The sequence below is a fragment of the Corythoichthys intestinalis genome, chromosome 1 (genome assembly GCF_030265065.1).
Source record: "Corythoichthys intestinalis isolate RoL2023-P3 chromosome 1, ASM3026506v1, whole genome shotgun sequence".
In the NCBI taxonomy this organism is placed as follows: domain Eukaryota; kingdom Metazoa; phylum Chordata; class Actinopteri; order Syngnathiformes; family Syngnathidae; genus Corythoichthys; species Corythoichthys intestinalis.
In genome coordinates, this window is record NC_080395.1 from 62529688 (window position 1) to 62551870 (window position 22183).

Here is a 22183-nt window from a genome sequence, read left to right on the forward strand (position 1 = left end):
AGACAACTGATTCGCTGTGGCGACCCCTGAAGGGAAAATGTCTATATGTGTCTGCGTGTGTGTGCGCGTGTGTGTGTGTGCGTACACATTTTATATAATACATTACCATTTTATTGCTGAGATCTCAAGCAACATGCTCATACATACAGTAATTTTGAGGGGTTTAATACATTATTCATGAAGAAAATTGACAAAATGTCATATTGGTATCATTTCAATGTTTGTTCTATATGGGAATTTTTCTTAAAAGAATTGGCTTTCATGTGTTTTTACAACAACTTCAAAAAATGAACATGTGTTCAGTATGTCAATGTCATGACTCAAAAACAACAACAACAAGAAAGATGATACATTAATTGATGATAATGTTGAAGTGGTCCTCCTGTTCAAAAATTCTTTCATTCAAAAAATAAACACGTTAGGCTAATAATAAATTCTCAACTGTTCATACCTATCAGTGTAAATGATTTCCTATATGTGCCCTGTAACTGAATGGCACCCAGTCAAAGATGTAGTGAGGCTCCATCTCACCAGTGACAATGCAAAATAGGTTTAAAATATGAATGGACAGAAACAACTTAATTGAACCAGCAAAAATCATATGCAATATTAAAGTGAGCCGAATATGTATGATATAAAACAAAAATACAGAAAGCTGAGTATTTGGTGAAGCATTTGTGGTATTTTTGCTGTCCCCATGTGGCCAAATAACTTACACTGTAATTGTTGTCTTTGCAAATTTTGGTTAAGTCAAAATAGATTTTTTTTTTAACCAGTCCTGTTCAGCTGCTTAGACACAGTGGGAATCTGAGTGCCCTTATGGTCAGAACAGTTTTCATGTATCACATGGGAGATTTATATACTATGTTTTATTTATCAGGCCAAAGCAGCGAACAGGAAAAGGTTTAGGGGGGATCAGAAGGGAAGAAGCAGACAGAAGAGAAGAAGAACAAACAACAACAAAAAATACTTTATTAAACCCCAATGTTACCTATGTACATAGTGATGCTATCGTTATCAAATTGTATTTACATGTGGACACCAGGTGGGTGGCCTGATAACCGAGGAGCAAGAGGAGGGAAGGTAAATTGAAACACAGTATTATGTGAATCATGTGTGGGTATGTTTACATCCTATTCTATGCCACCTGATCGCTAATCCTGGAAATGAAAATCTCACTACCTGATTGTGTCTAATTGAACCCTGTCATGCGTGAACCCACTTAAACATGTGGTAGTCCCGCAGAAGAGTGAAAATGCTGCGCAAGGGACGCGCTGCCTTTTCATTTTTCTTGAAAGTATCTCATTATCAGAAACATGGTATCTCAGTGCACAATGCCTGTATTTTAGCCCAGCGTATGTCATAAAACATACAAACAAAAGCCTTCTATTGTGCACCGTATGGATGGTGTCTTTTCCCTTGCAGGTCAAAAGGCAAAAGATGTCAAGTGGCCTTGAACCGAAGCTCTGTTGAGCACACGCCCATCCTCATCCCCTGGACTTGTGGCACCAGTGGAAGCTGTCATGTAGATTTACCTGCTCTTTCCCATTTTAGCTCAAATGCTCCACCAACCCTTTGAAACTGCACCCAGACACCCTTTCAATGAATTTCCATGTAGGTTTTTGTTGTTGTTGTTGTTTTTTTTTTTTTTTTTTTTTTTTTTTTTTTGCGAGGGTCTGACTCTCAAGCTTAACACTGGGACGAGGAGAGACATTAGCTGTACTGGTTTGCTCACAAATCACTCCTCTCTTCTCGCAATTAATGGAAAGCAATTTAGGACAAGACACATTCCTTTCCTGGAAATTAACCAAGGATATAGACTTCCATGACGGTATTTTTTTAACCGTGCAAGGTGGATGTGGATTATTCCATACCTGTTAAATTGTAGAAATTGCAAATAGGGAGATTTCTGTTTGCCAACCCCGATGACGCGCGCGCGCGCGACAATCGCTAAGACAAAATGCAACCATTTTTTTTCAAGTTCATTTTGGTCACAACACTTGTGTAAAAATTAACTACACTGTCAAAGAACCTCTTTTTGGTGGCATCAGAGATAGTCTTCAACTTGCTCCATGTATTATCTGGCATCATGTGATACTGCTATGTTGCCTGTGTCATGCCAGTTCTCCTTGTTCCTGTAATCAACATCTAGGATATCCTCAGTTTTCCTGATCACATCCATTTGCACAAATTTGGACATCAGCTTCCTCAGCAGCCTCTTCATCTCATCAACCATCACTCCAATTAGGGTTTCGTGAGACTAAATCAGCAAGATTAAAAACATTAATTACATCATTTAGAAAATTAATCATATTTGTTTTTAAAAGTATCTTTGTCATGGCAGTTTTTTAATTGAATTGTAACCTAGAATTGAAACTTTATATTTTTGGTTTCAGCACAGTAATAATGATATAATGTAATAAAGTGTATAGTATACACTTTAGCTTTAGCATAATAGCGAATCTAAATGATTAAACTTCAAGTAAGTAACGATACGCTTTCTCACTTAAATTCATATATTGTGGGGGTAGGACCGCAGTGGTTTAATATTCCATGATGTTTGATCCACGAAAACACAGAGTAAAGCAGTGACTTCTTCCTCTTCATCGTTCTCCCATCATTAGCTCTAATGCTATTAGCATTAGGCTAGTTAGCTATCGCTGGCAGGTAAGACTTACGGCAATTACGTTGACGAACGTCGTTTTTCACGAATACTGGAGGCCGACCAGGGTCAGCTCCATCTCTTCCTTCCAAAATAAAGACTTGAACCAGTCTAAAAGCCGGTTTATTAGTGCCAGCATCTTGGGAAGTCGGTGGTGCTTCGCCTCTTCCCTCCCTGTCAGATGTATGGGTTGGGCTTTTCTAGCTCTGAAGGGGAGGGAGGGCAGGGAAGTCGGAGACGGCCAGGCTATTCGTTGTTGGTCACTTTCCGAATCGGGCCGAATGGTATCGTTACAAAACGGTGACAAACAAAAACGTTAAAAAAAAAAAAAAATGACATTTTTGGAAAATCGGGAGATTTGGCTTTCTAATCGTGAGGCGTGAGCATTGGGGTCAAAATCGGGAGTCTCCCGACCAAATCGTGAAACTTAACAGGTCTGTAATATTCAATAAGTGACAACATGGTTGATAATGCAGTCATTCCACACTGTAACTGTTACTTCAATTTTCATATACTAAAGCACAGGTGTCAAACCTAAAGCCTGATCCGGCATACCATACCATTTTGAGTGGTCTGCCAAAGCATATCCTTTGCATCGATTCCATGTTTCTCACTAATACAGTATAGGAAAATTTCAAACTGTCATGACTTTTGAAAATTAGATGGTGCAAGCATTTTTGGTTAATATTCCTCCATTTAAAATAAATAGAATAGACGTTGACTTCTAATTTCAAAACCAGGAATCCAAACACCCAGTCGCGGACCGTAATCTAGGCCTTCAGTGACGTCCTCTTGGACCAACTTGAAAAAATAACCCACATAATCCCATCATTTATAACACCATGCCTGAAGAAAAAATTTACAGAAACATAATTGCATTAAAGAAAAAATCTTCAATATTTGCAATTTTTATCATATTATAGTTATTTATCATTACTGTGCTTTTATATTATTTTATACAATTATGAATACAGGTATAAAATACAATGATACAATAATCATGGGATCCACGGATAGAAGGCTTGTAATTCTAAAACAATAAACGTTATTATGATTTAAAATAATTTGATATTGAACCCCCTCTTGATGTTTTCGTTTTTATACAATTTGTAAAATTAGTTTAACAAATAGGTCGTCATTGTTGTTGACGTCGCAGGGCGGTGACGTCACATGGTTATCCAGCCGAGCCGGGCTTCCAGAGTATGACTCTAGTGACGTAAACATGTCATCTGTTCAACCCTTTCAATTTGAACTCGAGAGGAACATTAATGAGCATGACAGCGCTGTCAATATTTCACAAAACGAGCAGCAAAAGCAAAATGGACAGGAAAGATGGGATGAGATGAGACGAGAGCAGGAAAAAAAAAAGGTGTTCTGCCAAAATGTGCTAAACTGGCAATATGTTCTACAAGAGGCGAATTTGAAACCCAAAGTACTACCACGCGCTTTCAGCTTGTTTTGTTCAGATGCATACAAATAAGGGTGGTCTAAATATGCTATGTGAGTAATGTGGTCAACAAATCAACAATCTGCTTTAAAGCTACAACAAGAACACACAATGCTTAAAAGTATGAAAGGGAAATACATGCAAGAAGTATTCTGAGGCAATTAAAAGATAATAAAAGACTCAATTAAAACACAAATTGTGAGTACTCGCTGCGTTTAACTGATGTGTTGGACGTGTTGCCGCATAGAAGGAATTGCAGTAACCTGGTAGTGTTCATTTAGTGACAGTGACAATCTACGTCATCCCCCCGAGCCTCCATTGCGTGCATAAAACATGGTGCCCTGTGTAGGTCAAAACCTGTACCGTATTTTTCGGACTATAACTCGTACCTGAGTATAAGTCGCACCAGCCATAAAGTGCCCAACGAAGAGGAAAAAAACATATATAAGTCGCACCGGAGTATAAGTCGCATTTTGGGGGGAAATTTACTTGATAAAATCCAACACATAGAACAGATATGTCATCTTGAAAGGCAATTTAAAATAAGAATACAATAGAGAAAACCATGATGAATAAGTGGACAGTATGATAATGTTACATGATGCATGAACAACAAAATGCGAACGTGGCCGGTATGTTAACGTAATATAGTTATTAAGAGTTATTCAGATAGCTCTAGCATAAAGAACATGCTAAGAAGTTTGCCAAACCATTAGTGTCACTCCAAAACACAAAAATAACATGTGCTATGATATAATAATGTGTTAAAATTTCACACATAAGTCGCTCCAGAGTATAAATCGCACCCCCAGCCAAACTTTGAAAAAAATGCGACTTATAGTCTGAAAAATATGGTACTTAACATCATAGATTTTTAAATCAATGGCAATATTTCATGTTTCTCATAACATTTTAGTAAAAGAGAAAAATTGTGGCTTATTAGAGCCTACAAGTCTTTAAGACCGAGGTTCCCTTTATAAAAGCTAAATTAATGAAATTAACATTTATAAGAACCAGGCTCGGATCTAGGTTTACCCACCAGAGTGGGCACTAAGAAATCTTGAGTGGGCACCCCCAACGCAGGCTTTTTTTTTTACCGTCTGCATTTCTCCGAGCTTGGGACCGGCGCCAGTAGGACACTGGCTTGTGTCCCGTTAAGGCTGCATTAATTTTGGGGGGGTTTATTTTTTTCGGGTTTGTTTGGGGGGTTTTTTGGTTTTTTTCCATTCCTCTATCTACTTATTCTCGCAGTCGGCGTGATGTCACGATGACGCCATCTCGCATAGCAACGTGTCGCCATTTTGTGATGGGGGCAAGCACAGGTAAACAGCCGTAAACAAACGTCTGAAATTCATATATTTCAGCTGTGTTTTGTGTCTTTTTTTCATAAAAACGTCTTAAACAAGACTTATTATTATCACTAGTCACTGCCGACAGACGCGAGGAGGCGATACAACTTAAAATTAGCGTTGGCCTGCAAATCTGCCAATACAAAGTCGCAGCTGATAACTGGATAAAAAATCCAAACGAATTGCCTGCAGTGGAATTCGGAAACATCTACAACTACCTCATAAAGTCACCCAGGTAGTTGACCTTTATCAATTACGTGGAATATGTACTGTGTGGAAAACTGGTAGTATATACGGAGTGATTATTTCTGCCGTAACCGGTAATTCGCCTCCAAGCGTTATTTAGCCGTGAACACGTCACGACAAAATAACCAATTCCCACCAGGCCAATAATATACCGATTGACCGATCAGAGCAGTTCACGGCAAAAGGAAAATGACGCTTTGCGAGTTGTCGGTTACGGTAATAATAACCACTGCCTACTCTATTGAATCCTTGCAGCTAATTGGGGCAACAACAAAAAAGTCGATTAAAGTTTACTCATCAGAAATAAAATGTCGGCTTCAAATGTAAATGTGCCTGGATTTAGGTTCCACTGGCATGAATGGTCCACTGAACCGTCTTCTTTTACTGTTCCTCGATTGATTGCTTTCAACCATTTGCTTGTCCTTTTCTTCTCCTGAGGAAGAATGAAGAACTTCAAATGCGGCTCCGAACTCTTCCTTGTGTTACAACCCGCAACACGGCAACTTTTAGTCATTCCGACGGAAAAAAAGACCACAAATAAGACAAAAGTTCAACACCTTTGTACTATAATGCACGACAGAGCAACTGCTTGTGACTCGTGTTTTGCCCCCATTTCAATATGACGATGCTTTGTTGTGGCTGGTGACGTCATTAATGCCCGGATGTCCGACTGCGAGAATGCGTCTGGAGGAGAGAGAGGAAGTGCGTGGATAACAAACGAGGTTGGAAAAACAGCTTGTTTTTGTGATTGCTTGTTCGGCGTGTTTGCGGCCAACAGTAACCGTTAATCCTGCAATAAAAAAGTAGGTGAGACCAACGCTCAGTGCGTTTTCTATATCCAGTGCGACGCTACAATAGATATTCCCAACATTTTGATTGGGTGGGCACGCCGGCCACCACATACATCCGGCCCCGATAAGAACAGAAATACACTAGTTACAGCCCCAAGTAACACTCGAAAGTAGATTATATTTAATCATAGTATTTAACTCATTGAATCTCATTGACAGCGATCGACGTCCATTTTATTTCAACAGGGTGGACTGGCCGCTAATCCTCATCTTTCAGTACCATTAAAGCCGCTAGAGCTCCGATTCATTTTGAGTCAAAATAAATTAAACGTCTAGCGCAATCAATGGCAGCCAATGAATTAAACGAGTGCCTTGTAAGGGTTCAAAAAAAGTCTGAATTTGTGCATGAAAGGGTAAACATTAGAAAACATCAATCATTCACGACCACTCCTAAATAACAAGCCACCCGGTCCAAAGCTTAAAGGCCATCATATGAGTATCTGCGGTATGTTTACTTTCACATTATTGTTTTTTGTTTTGACTTCCACGTGGGGGAACGGTATCTGAGAAAACGAGGAAGGAAACAGGATAAAAACAAAGGAAGGGGAAGGGAACCCAGTGTGATGGAGCCGGTCCCGTTCACTGATCTCGGGCCGGCCGCAGTCATGTGGACAGTGGCGCCACTGCCACGACAAATGGCCGTGCTCATTCACGGGTGACCTTTTATTTATTTATTTGACTAAAACGCTAACATGCAAGGGGAACCAAATCATTAACAGTCGGGGAGTTGATGTGTTGTCACTGAGTTGCTAAGGCAACTTGACATCAGTTACTCACACTAGAGGATGTCAGCATTCCAACCGTTTTGAACATCTCATCTTTAACACAATATTTCGTGTGTTAGTTTGTCCTTGAACTGTCTCAGTTTACTATCATCATTAACTTAATCGTACAATATCGTCCGCACTAATATTTTTCATGTTGAATACTTAATTTCACTTCATTTGAAATGACCTACACAGACCAATATAGCACTAGTTGTTCACAGCTTCCTTTTAAGGAGATGATGAGCAAGCTGCATGTCCTGCCAACTCAGACACTGAGATGCTGGAGGAAGATTTTCACGTTAGAAGCAATATTATCGGATTGAACTGAGAAGTAAAGTGCATCATGGTGTTACAGTTGTTTTTTTTGTTGTTTTTTTTTTTTAAGAGCATCTCTTAATTGAGTTTTACACTGATTATGCTGCGAACATCTTTTAGGTCAGTGTGTTCAAGCGTCAAAACAAGGTTAAATGAAGTAGGGCTTGATGAACTTGAGGGAGCCAACACCCACACACTTGCCAAACATACTCTCAGCTCTGATTCTGTTTACATAGTGGGGGCGAAATGTTGAAGGGAGAACACTCTGCACAGCTTGTAATTGCTTGTGATTCCCTCCCTTCACTTCAAAGACCAGGATCACCGCAGTTCAAAGGTCAAAGGCTCCAGTCGTGCCCAAATGCCCCCCAATTTCCTGTTATGTCTGGTGTGCCAGGTCTAAAGGGATCTAAAATGTGAAGGTTACTTAATTTAAGGTTCAAATTACAATAAGGTTTGACTTATTCTACTTCACACCAAAGAAGGAATACTGTGCAAAGCTACACCACAATAATGGAATCAATTTTTTGACCTTGTCAATCAAAATTAAATCAAATCTCCGAATGTTGTATCAAGTCGAATGAATTTTGTTTTCTTCCAAACATTTTGGCCGTTTTGAGGAAGTTGCATGCAAAGAATTTGCAGCAAGCCTTGAAAATGGAATGCATGTTCAACTCCCTTATTTCATCTTGTCAGAACAAACCCTTTTTTACTGCCATCCACGGTGCACAAGACACTCTCCCTTTGCTCTTCTCTCCAGATTCAAGCGGCAGCCAAGAAGGACCCTCATGCTGTAAATTATCCTAGGATGCACTCCAACAGCCCAAAATGGAAAGTGAATGAAAGAGCAGAAAATTGTGTGGATGTTTTACTGAAGGTTTTACTTAAACCATTGGCAAGTTATCTGCAGGTTTCGATAAATTAGAATTAAGAGTCATCACAGATAGACATCTCATTTGATCGACAGGACCAAGTGCGAACAATATTTAAAGAAATTTCGACTCAATTTTTATAGTGGCACTAAAGTGTTTTTGTTGTTGTTGTTGTTATTTAATCATTGGTGCCATTTTACCAGGTATGTACAAAAAATTGCTTTGAAAGTGCCCAGAATGTCATTTTTCCAAGCTATTGTAGTTGTTCCTTTTTGAATTCATATTATTTAAATCAGCTCTGCTCTGATTGTCCCTGACAGAGTTTGTGTGTTAGTTTGAAGCTCATGGGCATTGGAAACGTATGTGGTGACTTTGGCATGTCATAAAAACGCGGACTGTAATAGTTCTTCAATGACACCAAGCTTCATTATAAATTATTCATTCACACGACACTCCACTTGAGCAGAGAGGTGTTTTTCAGCTATAAGACAATAACTTCCAGCTTCCAAAATGCAAGCTACTCCTTATTTCCACTTATTTCATTTAACATTCATTCAGTTGATGCCAATGCACTCACCTAGTGCATCAAGGCTGGAGGTCATCATCGTATTGCAGAAATTCGCAGACGTTGACACAAAGGCAATAGAAAAAAAACCTGTTGATCTAAAACCAGGCGAGGAGGCCGACTTTTGCCAATGAACAAGCTGTGCAAAGTTCCTCTCTAGATGGTGAATAGAGGCAGGGGCTGCAAGTAGCAAAAAAGTGCAAAGAGAGGAGAGAGTCGTGTGACAGTAGTATTGCACTAAACCACAGTAAATGCACATATATACATTTAGATATGGTGTAGATCACTCAGGTGACTTGAAGTTCTGCTCTGAGACCCCCAATTTGGCGAAATTTCTAAATTTTCCGATATGCACAATTGTGATACATGGTTGGAAAGCTTAAAATCTGACATTTCTGGGGGAAGAAAATTTTTGAACAGGAGGTTTTTTTTTTTCTTTTAATGTAAACAGCAAAACCCTAACTGGAGGTGAGAGCATGAGAGAGGAGGATTAAAGACGCCACGATTTTAACGAGATATTATGGCGTACTAACCTTGTGTCAATCCAAAAACTCCATGTAGCATGTATCACCGAGTGTCAAGACACAGAAGTGAATGGCCACAGCCGGATTTTGGGGGGATTTTATGGATGAAACATAGTAATATAACAAGGGTCGCGATGCAGAAATCGCAGACATCAAGGAGTGGTCGAGATGTTTTTTTTCATATATTTACCCTTATAAACGTTTTTTATTTTCAGTTTTTCTTTGTTTGGATCGATTATTTATCATCTAACATATCGGGGAAAATGCGCCAGTAACAAAAAAAAATAAAATTAAGCGATAGTTATGAGGTAGATATCCGTGATTGATTTACCGGCGCCATTTTTTTCATTGTGATGTAATTTGTTAAAAAGTTTAAAATTTACGAGTGAATAATTTTTAAATTCTTTTTTTTTTTTTTTTTAACGAAATATTACACATCAATTAATGATTCTAGGCTAAAAATGACAAACCCTTTAAATAATAAACATAATTACGTACCTTCTTTTTATGGCTGGGTTGAAACAAAAGCGGTTGCGTGAGGTCTGTAAAGGAGGGTTTCCAGGGTAAAACGGACAAATTAAAAATAGTTTGGGGGCTTAATGCGCCATGAATCTGCTACGGCAGCATATAGACATATTGTTCTATCAAACACAACAGTTCTTTTGGCTTAAAATACAGAAGCTTATTTTAAAGAGGGGTGCAAGACCAGAAACTGCTTTTTCAGTCTTGTCTGTGTTTTCCGCCAAATACTACATGCTGTATGTGCTATGTATATTATGTGCTATATGCTGCTACTATATACTATATGTACCTGGAAGTGCCAACTTCCAGAAGGCTTTTCTCAGCGCTCCCGCCTCCTATCTAAGTCAGCGTGGGGTTAGAGGGCAGGTACAGGGTGAACAATCCAACAAAACCAAGACTGATGGAAGTAATTGAAACCTTTAAGCATGCCATTTAAGAAACATTCATTCATTCATTTTTCATGCCGCTTTTCCTTTGCCTGGCACCGTCAGACTATTCTCCCTGTATTTTTCAAAAACTGTGAGAAGAGTCTGGGGCCCATATCCTTATCGGCATCTCGGGCCAGAACGAAATCATCCATGCAATCAGATTCGTTAATTTGCGTGACATGTTTTAAGGAGCAACGTCACTCTTGCGCGGTGAAAGTCGTCTCCACAACAGAGAGATGGCGAACGGGACAGCCGAGAATATGTTCCAATCCACGGTAAATTCCGTTTTAAATGACCAAAAACACATCGAGTCGCTAAAACCAACAGTCGCGCTAGCCATGTTGGATAAACTTCTCTGTTCCCCTCTCTCCTCGTATGTTTATTCCCTCGCACTAGAGTTTCTTGTCGCTTTATCAACGGCACGTCCGCCCGTCGCTGATTGGTCCACTCCGCTGTCTGTTTGCTGTGGCTTGCTCCGCCTCGGGAATTTGATCCACTGAATGGTCGCCAGACTATAACTGGAACAGTGGTGAGTCTGGTGTACCAGGCAAGCTTTGCCTCATGAGGGTCATGGAGGTGCTGGAGCCTATACCAGCTAGCTATAGGCAGTAGGCGGGGTATACCCTGAATTGGTTGCCAGCCAATCGCAGGGCACAATGAGACATACAACAATTCATGCACACACTCATACCTACGGAGAATTTAGAGTGTTCAGTCAGCCTACCACGCTTGTTTTGGGGATGTGGGAGGAAACCGGAGTGCCCGGAGAAAACCCACGCATGCATGGGGAGAATATGCACACTCCACACAGGAAGGCCAGTGCCCATGTTTGAACCCCCGATCTCAGAACGGTGGGGCGGACGTGCCGCCCCATTTAAGAAACAATTATGGAATTTTCTTTTTATCAAAAAAAACTAAAATTAAGTCATTTTAAATGCATTCGTTCAGGAAGATGCCAATCTTGAAATCTACTGTTGAGATTCCTCATTGACCGCTGCAAGCATTTCGACCTGGCATTATGTATGAAACTACCTAAGAATAATATATAATTTAAAAAAAAAAAAAACATAGTATGATGAGACTTACGGAATTGCAGTGTAGACATGTACATGACAGAATGTTAGTGGCAGTAGTCAGACAGCAATTTCAGGGACACTAATCACGATATGCTAAAAGCTAAATGTTACTGTTATGCCTGCAAAAGTTTGCCCACTTACAATATGATCTTAGAGTTTTTCTGCTAAGCCCACCAATTGCAAACAATGAGGGTGATACTAACCTAAGTAAGGCTTTCATCTTGGTTTGGAATATAAAATGAGACTGAATGTTAGTTGCATTTAAAAATAAAACTACTGTATATGTTGGTGATTTCGGAAAGAGTTGGGGAAAATGTGCGTGAGTCGCCCCAGTGCGAAATTACCCTGAAACCTGGTCCCTCTCAAAGGCCACATGTGGAATTGGCCCTGACAAGTGGATGCAGGACTGCTCTCATTTTGGCGACTTTGTTTACAACCCTATAATAGAGACAGTATAGGACCTCAGGGCAGGACACAGTCAAAGCAAAAGCAGCCATTCTGGAAAAGTTTACTGATGTTTCCGGAGAAGAATATTCTTAGCTAAGAGTAGCATATTCGAGTGACTGTATGGAATGAATTAACTCCAGTTTTGTTGCTTGTTGGTATTTTTATTTTCTTGCACTGATTGACTTTGCAACCAATGCAAAGTCCTACTGCAACAGTAGGTAGTAGTTTGTTGAGTTAAGCGGCTACATATGTAATTACATGAGAAATCTGTAATTATATTGCGGACGGACCCACAAGCTGCACTAGCCAACTCCCTCATTTTACATTAAGGGTGCGATCATAGATGCACTTTGTTTATACTGCACTTTAAACACAAAGATACCTTTATTGAACAGGACCTCAATTTAGAAATGCAGTTATTCCCTACACGCAAATACACAATGCATACTCTCTATCTAAAGAATCAGATTTGTGTCAGAAAAGATTCAAGGAAAACTTCTGGAGTCAAACTTTAAAAAAAAAAAAAAAAAAAAAAGAGCAAAATATCGGCACTCAAGAAAAAATGAATGTGAAAAGCAAAAATCAACACACGCAACAATTTACAGTACCCTCTTTTTCGTTTCCTATGCAGACAATTGCTTTCGATGCCAAGCTTTCTTAACTACAGAACCTAGAACTGGCATAACAACAGGTCGGTGGAAATGGAGGTATTTCGTAAAGCAACTCCATTCTCTACAGAGAAATGGAGCAATCAATAATTGTGATGATGAACTCCATCTTCAAGCCGCGCTGGTCATTTAACTTTAGGGTTGCCAACTAGCTGAATAGAAACAAGGTAAACCTCAATGGTAGAACCAGCTGGCCCGATAACCGTCACACTATTTTTTTGTATGTGAAAACAGATTTTTTTTTTTAATTAATAATTATTTTATTATCATAATTTAACTCAAACCTGAATTAATTAGGTACATACAGGTAGTTCTTGGGTTAAGACGTACCCGACTTACGTGATTTCAACTTTATGACGCTAGAGTCTCTTCTGCCATTTGGTCTCTATTCATTTTTCCTTTCTTTTTTTTTTTTTTCTTTGCGCAAACAGAACCTTTTTGAACCTCACATTCTCTTATTTAGTATTTTATTTTATTAATATGACCGTTCTGCCCTTTGGCAAAACATGTATTTGTGTTGGAATATATTTATTTAGATGTGACCAAATTACAGACCGATATAAGACACTTTTTCCCTCCCTAAAACAAGAAAAACATACCCTTTCCCCACTGTCACAGGCATGTGCATCAAACAGCATACTACAGGATACATATTGAATCTGCCTTTATACAACAGAATTTTCAATCCTCTATCCTTGTTGAAGGGTGATCAACGTATGCCAGAAAGATCCCTCACACTTGATGAAATTTTTGTTCTTAGCCGCTCATCACGTATCTGATTTTTTCAAGTTTCAGATGGAGTAATACATCTTTGATCCACTGTGATATTGTCGGTGGGGCTGCATCCTTCCATTTAAAAAGGATCAGGCAGTGAGCTAATACTAATTGCTCGTGAATAACCTCAAGGAGAAATATAATTGGATTTAGTGGAAGTTTGACCTTCATCATATTAGAAAGTACATTACATATGTCTTCCCAGTATAGTTGTATCTTGGGACAACACCAAAATGTGCTAAAGTGGCCTCTTCTGATTTACGTCGGTCACATGACGGATCAATTTATGAAAACATTTTTGCCAACCGAGATTTAGAAAGGTGAGACCTGTGTACGATCTTGAACTTGATTAAGCAGTAATTAAGAATGGATGAATTCTCCTCGGAACCTCTGCCCAGTCAGTTGTGCTTATAACAATGTCAAGATCCTTCTCCAATGCTTCTTTGATTTTGGACGTAGAAGTGGAATTTAAATGGGAGAATGATGTCAGCATCATACAGACTCCCTATTTCTTAGTAAGGTTAAAGACATCAAACCATCAATTGCATTATTATGAGGTTTATCTGGGAACCCTGGGGTGGAGTTTGAGATTAAATGTCTTGTCTGCAAATATCTAAAAAAAAATATTCGAGACCTGAAGTTGATATTTTTCGGACAATTGGTGAAAGGAGGCAAACTTGTTTTCAATATACTAAAGGTTTCCAAATTCATCAGCCCCTGTCGTTGCCACACATGAAAGGTGGAATCATGCAATGCGGGAGGAAAAAAGTTATTTGATGCTATTGGGCTTGATAAACTCATGTTATAGAGAACGAAGTGTTTTCTAAATTATATGTAAATCGAAAAGTGTTTTGATTATAATGTTAAATTTTGTTTTGTGATGCATGTTTCTATATTTCGGTGCAGGAAGCGTACAGCAGGTAGTACGCAACAGAGTATGAGCGCATGTACACACGAAGAAGAAAGTATTTGTGCACATGAGGAAGAACGCATTTGCTCCCACGAAGAAGTCACGCAACTGAGTGAGACAGGGAGGGGAAAGATGACAGCTTAGCTCGCTGTCTAGCTAGGATTTAGCTCCAATGTCTTGGCGAAGACAATACAATGACGCATAATACATGTTTTTTGATAGTTATTTTGAAATTTAGGCGATATATACGGGTACTTAAAACGTTAATTCCAATTTAGGCGGAAATTCGGCTTACATCACCAGCGTAGGAACAGAACTCGTTTGTAACCTGAGGACCATAAGCGGATTTTCGGGGGGTGGGGGCAGAGGGGCCAGCCCCCCCCGGTGGCCGAAAAGTGTCGTTGCATATGATTGACTGTCCTATACAGTATATGATTATAAAATGAAGAATTTTCCAGTAAAATATTGCCGATAAAAGTTGTAAAGCAATAAAACGAACAACAAAAATGAATGAAAAGAACAAAAAAAAAAAAGATATTTTTATAATGGGCCAAAATATTTATCGAACAGATCAAGTGACTCCACCTTAGACGGTCATTTGCTTTGCTTAGCCAAGACCACTCGAGGACTGAAGAGGCAAGATTGATACACGTAATTTTTTTCAAACCTAAGCTTTCAAAACGGACAACTACTGAGCAAAAACCAAAGATTGAAAATGTGGACCATGAAACGCTAGAGGCCACCGTCAAATGGTGAGCGGAGTTTGAAATTGCCTCACTAAAGATGCTAATTGTACAATAGAGCCACCAACGGTGTCTTGCCAATGTAGTAACCTCCGTCAAAAATTGTGTCCCCTAGCTGCGGGAGCGCACACACACACATTAGTTATGAGTTACGTCGACTTAAACAATTAATTGAAGCCAGAAAAGAACCACAGTGATATATTTTGGACATCGACGTTTATTAAACTGGAGAAACTGCATACAGGACTTGAATTACAGTAATAACAGTACGAGTAAAACAGTGAAACATTGCCTTTTTTTACGTTCAGTACGTAGGTTACAATATACGACAATTTTTTTATTTTTTTTTATGGATGTGCCATGTTTTAAAACCTTGTAGATAACTACATCACCAGCGCAGTGGCTCCGCCCAGGAGATACAAATTTTTGACTGGGGTAACTACATTAGCACGACACCGGTGGGCGTACCATATTCAATGGATGAAAATCATGGCGAAAGTTATAGCATAAGCAGCCTGATTTGGAATTCCCCTCAAGAATGATGGGAAACAAAAAAACGCTCGTTTTCAACTTATTATTATAAATATTCTTGTAAGATAAGTTTATTGCTGACACTGCGTTTCGGGGTCATTAACATATTGTGCCCCCCTGCCACAAAAGTCAAACTCCGCCTATGCTGAGGACTACCTGTATTTTGTGATATAAGCATATAGAAAAAAAACAATCGTTATCAGCAATGAGGTAAAGATTTTTTCAACAACTTAGGTGCGTTCAAAGTTCCTCCAGCAATAACATTTTTGCAAATGATCACTCAAAAGATAATGTGGAAATACAAATGAAATTGACAGAACACAAAAATATAACAGAATGAGTGAAAATACACAGAGAAGAACAAGAAACCAAATTATCATCTTGATCATGCTTTTTACTCAAGCTTCACTCAAACCTCGTCTCCAACACTTACAGTATGTTGTCTCCCATTTCCATCATGGCAAGCCAATGAGTTGTGGGATTCCATATTGGTCAAAAAGCAGGAGAGGCGGGGGAATGCATTTCCCTGCATATTCTTGTAGAGCACCATACCACCAGTATTCATTCCTTCTACAAACAAGACACTATTTTCTGGGTTTCATGCTAAGGAACAAAGCGCGTCCCTTGAAAGCTGTAGAAGGAACACGTACTTTTGTTTCTGAATACGGGACAATTCCTTTTTTCAAGGGACAGTTGGCAACCCTATATAATAAGCTTAAGAATCAGGAGATGTGTGCAAGTAACATGCGGTTGAATCCACCGTTGGCAACCAATTGAGAACGCAAAACAGGGAATTGTAAACATTGAAAGTGATCATTTTTGCTGCCTTAGTTTGCTTTCTCTTAATTCCATTATTTTTCTTTGCCTAATTTTTTTGCTTGGAACTTAGGAAGTTTTGTTGGATGTTAAACGTTTTGTTTGAATCTAATTTGACAAAACCATGTGAATCCGTTATTTTCTCATTTTCTCAAAACTTGTCACTTGAAAACCATTTATTACAAAAATATTGCTTTGGCGCCAACTTGTGGACAAAATCAAGATTGAAGAGCATCACTTGCTGGAGTCAGAACTTTTACATATACATATGCTACTACTGAGAAATAAGAAGTTTGACCATTCAGAGAAAAACTACGCACTTACAAATATAACATACAGACAGGCCAGAACGGAAATCTGAACACCAGAACCTCAGACCTACGACCCAGACGTCTTAACTCTAGCACACCATTTCACCGGGCCATTTTATGAAAAATGAACTCTTTACAACTCACAATCAGCATTTGTGAGCAGTATCACATTATGGTTAAAAAAGACACTATAAATAAAAACATCCCTGCAGCGTAATATGACTTCAAACTCATCTGTTTAATCAGATTGGTCTTGATGTTTAAGTGCAGCATTTAATAAAAATGTGTAGGTTCCAACAGGACACTGACAACTTTACATGAGGTCGAAGCAATTGTCATTTCAGACGTGAAAAGGATTGAGTGCAGGAAAACAAACATGGAAATAACAGCGGCCATGATCAAATTTGTGTTTAATTTAACAACGAAGCGCCTTCTAGATAATAATTTAGGATTATATACTCGATCCCCTGCATATAAAAATACTGCTTTTCTTGCTCTGCAGTATCAGAATCTCTTCATCTGCCGACGCTCTTGTCTCCTCTGCTTTTTCTCATTCACTTCCTCAGGTGCTGACGGGCTCTCTGCAGAAAACCAGGGGCCTAGAATGTTCACCCATAGCAGGTGAGCGGCACGTGCTGGCGCCTACAAATAAAGTGAGATATGCATCGCTTTAAAAAAAAAAAAAAAAAGGAATTGAATCTTGCATTATCAAGAGCAAATTTTAGTATTCGGTCTCTTACCAGGAGCCAGAGATACCAAAAATACGAGGAGATACAGCTGAGCACTTGGACAAACACTGTCAGCAAGATTATGTCCTTAAGGTGTCTGGAGGCAGCAAAAAATGCTTTGAAAATTCAGTAAACTACAGTAATCAAATAAAATCTGAGCATTAATGTTGTTTGGTTACTTACTCTGCCATTCCCTGCTCCATGTTTAAGTCTATTCCTCCATCAAGGAGACTACCATCTTCAGCAAACGCTGGTTTGGCCATCGTGGACATGGAGCGGTAACTCCCTACATACACAGCTAGCGCAAATGCAAATAACAGCTAAAAAGGGATAAGAAAACAAAACCTTGAGAGAATAGTTTGCTCATGAAGGCATGCAGATTCTCGATAATATTACTCACCCATGTCCAAAATGAAGAAGAATTGTAAAAGATCAAAAGATTTACAGCAACATAGATGGCCTGTGCAAAACCATTGACAAAAGTTAGCAACGGAATTTACACAAATAACGAATGTTAAATGGGATTCGTGCTTACATTAGCTCCCAGAATGACTCTTGTGTAGAACTTGAGGGTTGCCTCATTCTCCTCAAAAATCTGCTTCTTGCCCTTTGTACCAACTTTGCCTTTGGGCTGCCAAAATAGGGGACAAAAGCAAAACCTCATATTAGTAGCTTCCTGAGAGTATTTTGTCCGCAAATTAATGAATGCTTTACAATGAAAGTTTTGTTTTTCAATGTTGAACTTTGACTTCAAACATGTTTGCTGCAGATTTCTTATGTGAATAAGTATGTTTATCCATAAAAACACTTAGTTGCAGAAATAATCAAGAAAAAAGTTTTGACTTTTAAATGCATATGCATTAATTACAACATCAAATATAATAATTTGTGACATAAATGACTAGGTGACTTCATGACAAGGGAAGTGTTTTTTCACTCCATGGTCCAAATGTGGACAACCAACGCTACAATACCAGTTGAGTCAGTGTCAGTGCACGCCAAAAAAAAAGTGCCCGCGTGTAAAACCTTACCGCCATGAGCTCTCAAGAGAAATACTTGTGGCCGCTTCCACTACTTCCTTTTTAACACGACGTCCAGGTACCCACCTTTGCTACGTTTATATTACCGCATCGAAAACTTGAGAGAAAATTTGCCACAGTAAGAATTTATGTTACACATCAGCGTTCGATACAACGATATAACGTATATGATGCTAGATTTCTATAGATGGAGTCGGCGGCGTAAGTTACTGGCAGCCATAATGGGTCAGAATAAAAGCAGGGGGGCATTGCTGCAGCGGACGTGAGGTGGGTGATTTTCTCTACTAAAATGCCCTAAACTCGCTCAATCCTTGACGAGTTTACAAAAAGTTCATTTTTTGACGAGCTGTTTTGAAACGTGATCAGTCCTGAACTATATCATAGGTTGATTGACCCCGATGCAAAATGGCCGGTAGGTGACGACGCCCGTCTACACCGGTTCAAATCAAGCAACTCTCATCTAGCCTAATAAATATGATATCTATGCTTCGATGCGTCTGGGAGCAGCATGTCCGGCGCGTGAATCAAACGTCATCACTGTCACATGACCAAACCATAGCCTGTAAAAAATGAACTGTGATGAGAGTTCACCATCTAGTGGACTCTAATTTTACAGCTATTATAACCTGGGCAAAAGAGATCCCCAGACACCATTTTTTAATTTGACCTATTGTTGTGTGGATGATTTACAAAGCAAAGTAATAACCTTAATTTTTCCCCCTCTTTCCAACTTTCCAACTTCGAAATGTTTCAAAAATTCACGTGACAGGCTCTCTTCAAAGGCAGTGGTGGATGAAGTACTCACTTTTTTTTTTTTTTTTTTTTAACTTAAGTAATAGTACAAGCATCTAAGACAACAAATTACACAAGTAAGAGTGCAAAAGTACTTGCTTTAAAATTTCCAAGTAAAAAGTAAAGGTATTTTCTCCAGATGCAAAAATGTAATAAATGTATTGGGCGGAAAACACAGACAAGACTGAAAAAGCAGTTTCTGCTCTTGCGCTCCTATTTAAAAGAAACTGCTGTATCTTAAGCCAAAACAACTATTGTGTTTGATAGAACAATGTCTATATGCTGCCATAGCAGATTCATGGTACATTAAGCCCCCAAAGTATTTTTAATTAGCTCGTTTTACCCTGGAAACCTCCGTTTACAGACATCGCGCAACCATTTTTGTTTCAACCCAGCAATGAAAACAAAGAAAGTAATTATATTTCATTCATTCATTCATTTTATTATTCAAAATGTCTGTCATTTTTAGCTTAGAATAATTAATTGGTGTCTAATATTTTGTTTAAAAAAAAAAAAACGACTTTAAAAAATTATTCACACGCATATCTTAATCTTTTTTTAAAAAAATTACGTCACAATAAAAAAAAATGGCATCTGTAAAAAAGTCACGGATACCTACCTCATAACAATCGCTAAATTGTATTTTTTTGTTACTTTCGCATTTTCCCCGATATATTAGATGATAAATAATCGATCCAAAGAAGAAGGAAAAAAAACGTTTAAAAGAGTAAATATATGAAAAAGAAAATCTCGACCACTCCTTGATTTCTGCATCGCGACCCTTGTTATATTACCATTTTCACCCATAAAATCACCCCCAAAATCAGCTGTGGCCATTCACAGCTGTGTCTTGACACTCAGTGATACATGTGACATGGAGTTTTTGGATCGAAACAGAGTAAGTACGCGATAATATCTCGTTAAAGTCATGGCTTCGGTAATTCTGCTCTCGCGTGCTCTAACCTCCAGATAGGGTTTTGCTGTTTAAAAAATCCTTTTTTTTTAAATGCCCTCCTGTCCAAAATGTTTCTTCCCCCAGAAAATTTAGATTTTAAGCTTTTCAATGATGTATCACACATGCATATCGTACAGTTTTGAAAGTTGCCCAAATTGGGGGGGGGTCTCAGAGGGGAACTTCAAGTCACCTGAGTGTTTTCCGCCATAGACAAGTTTCCGAAGTACTTCTTTATGTTTGCAAGCAACTTCTGTTTTAGAATTTCTCCATCCAAAACAACACTGGAGCTGGAGTAACATTATTCATCAAAATCCCAGTTTGGAAATTCTGCATCCATCTGCCATCATCACGACAGGGGAGGACATGTTCATGAAGGCAGATGTGGAACCAAGCTCGTGCCACCACAAAGACCAGGTGTTTTTGTAGCCATGTTGCCGTTGTGTTATGTGTGTTATGGAAGGTATGTTGTTCCTATCCCTCCTTTTTCATGCGTATCACCGGTGCTCAAAAAAGACAAAAGCTGAAATCTTGCGCATGAAACGACTTGTTGCCTTTGATATTGTTATTACGATAATGATTGTAATTGTGATGTTTATGATTTACTACAACTACTGTATCTGCTGCTAGCCTGTTGCTAATCAGTAGGTGTAGCGTGGCACAATTACAGTAAATCAACGCATAAATGCAAGTGTTACAAGTTTTTTGTTCGTTTGTTTACAGGTGGAAAACGCTGTTAGGCAAGGGAAGAGAAGTTGATGTGCATCACAGCAACACTTACTGTACGTTGATGGGCATTGATCGAGACTACTTCATTCTACCCGGGGGGCGCCGAGAGGCTGAGACTGTAGACGGTGGCTCGCCTCGCGGCAGACCGTCAGGTCTATCCCGAGATCCAGCTCTGAGCTTTTTAACTCTATTGGAGCTGGAATTACCGAGGACAGCGGGAGAAAGCCCGTCTGGAGGTCATAATGTCGGGTGAAAGTTTGGCGAGGCTCTGGAGCTCTGCTGTCTGATGTCACATTCTCGTATGCTATTTTAACAATGATTTTATAAATTGTGATTTATTGACCTGTTTTGCACATGTACCAATCGTTTTAAATAAAAGAAGAAATGGAATTATCTTGTCCAAATGTTTTATTGCGATCAATATCTGCAATAGAAAATGACATAGCATTTTTTATTTTTATAAATACATGCCTTGTAGTATTTCCTTATAACAACAAAATCCGTGTCAGCCCTTCTGCATTCGGCAAATGTAATATTATTTGTAATGTCACCTCATTTTGTTCACTCAGGTGGCCGGCGTATCAATCTACACCTCACGTCAACACAGGCTGGCAGGTTGTTATAATTTTGTCCATGAATGATCGACTAAGTGATAAGAGTTCACGAACTGAACGTCTCGGAGTCTGGTCTACATGATGCTGAATCCATTTTTGGAGATTCCATGGGGTCCTCTGGTTTGATTTTGCCGTTTTAAGTTCGTCAACACACGGCTAACTTCAACCGCAACTCATGAGGTTTTTTCTAAACCGGAAGTTCGAAGCAGAAATTTTCCAAGATGGCGCCGCCCATGAAACTTGTCTCTTCCAAATTTTAATATTTTTTCATAAAGAAACATGTCATGATTTTTCTACATTGCAATCTATGAAGGGAAAAAATGCTTTGAAACTGTGTAGGATAGACCCTAAGATTCACCCTTAAAAAAAAAAAAAAAAATTATCCCCTTCTACTTACGTATTATACTTTATTTAACTTTCTTTTTACGTACATTCATTGTGTGACTGTAATTTCTGATGTATGATTCATGGTTATTCCCAAGGGTAAAAGTGGGCCAGAACGATCAG

At 38.9% G+C, this 22183-nt stretch overlaps 1 protein-coding gene across 2 annotated transcripts; it reads right to left on the reverse strand.

The window, feature by feature from the left end:
- Nucleotides 1-15413: 15413 nt before the first annotated feature.
- tmem208 (transmembrane protein 208) lies at nt 15414-21297 on the reverse strand. Of its 2 annotated transcripts, none has more exons than XM_057844719.1 (6): nt 21115-21297; nt 18085-18180; nt 17950-18009; nt 17733-17869; nt 17562-17646; nt 15414-17463 (listed from the first exon to the last, which is right to left on the reverse strand). In XM_057844719.1, the coding sequence occupies exons 4-6, from the start codon at nt 17819-17821 to the stop codon at nt 17326-17328; spliced, it is 312 nt and encodes a 103-aa protein (XP_057700702.1). In that variant the 5' UTR covers nt 17822-17869; nt 17950-18009; nt 18085-18180; nt 21115-21297; the 3' UTR covers nt 15414-17325. The 2 variants fall into 2 exon arrangements, with proteins under 2 accessions (XP_057700702.1, XP_057700695.1); XM_057844712.1 differs by lacking the exon at nt 21115-21297 and adding an exon at nt 18581-18763 and having other exon boundaries at nt 15421-17463.
- Between the last annotated feature and the right edge of the window lie 886 nt (nt 21298-22183).

What these genes read in the sequence shown, in the direction of transcription:
- tmem208 (XM_057844712.1), bottom strand. An exon ending in GAGTCATTCTGGGAGCTAAT is followed by an intron (nt 18,010 to 18,084) that starts GTAAGCACGAAT and finishes GGTTTTGCACAG; the next exon opens with GCCATCTATGTTGCTGTAAA. An exon ending in CTTCTTCATTTTGGACATGG is followed by an intron (nt 17,870 to 17,949) that starts GTGAGTAATATT and finishes ATCCCTTTTTAG; the next exon opens with CTGTTATTTGCATTTGCGCT.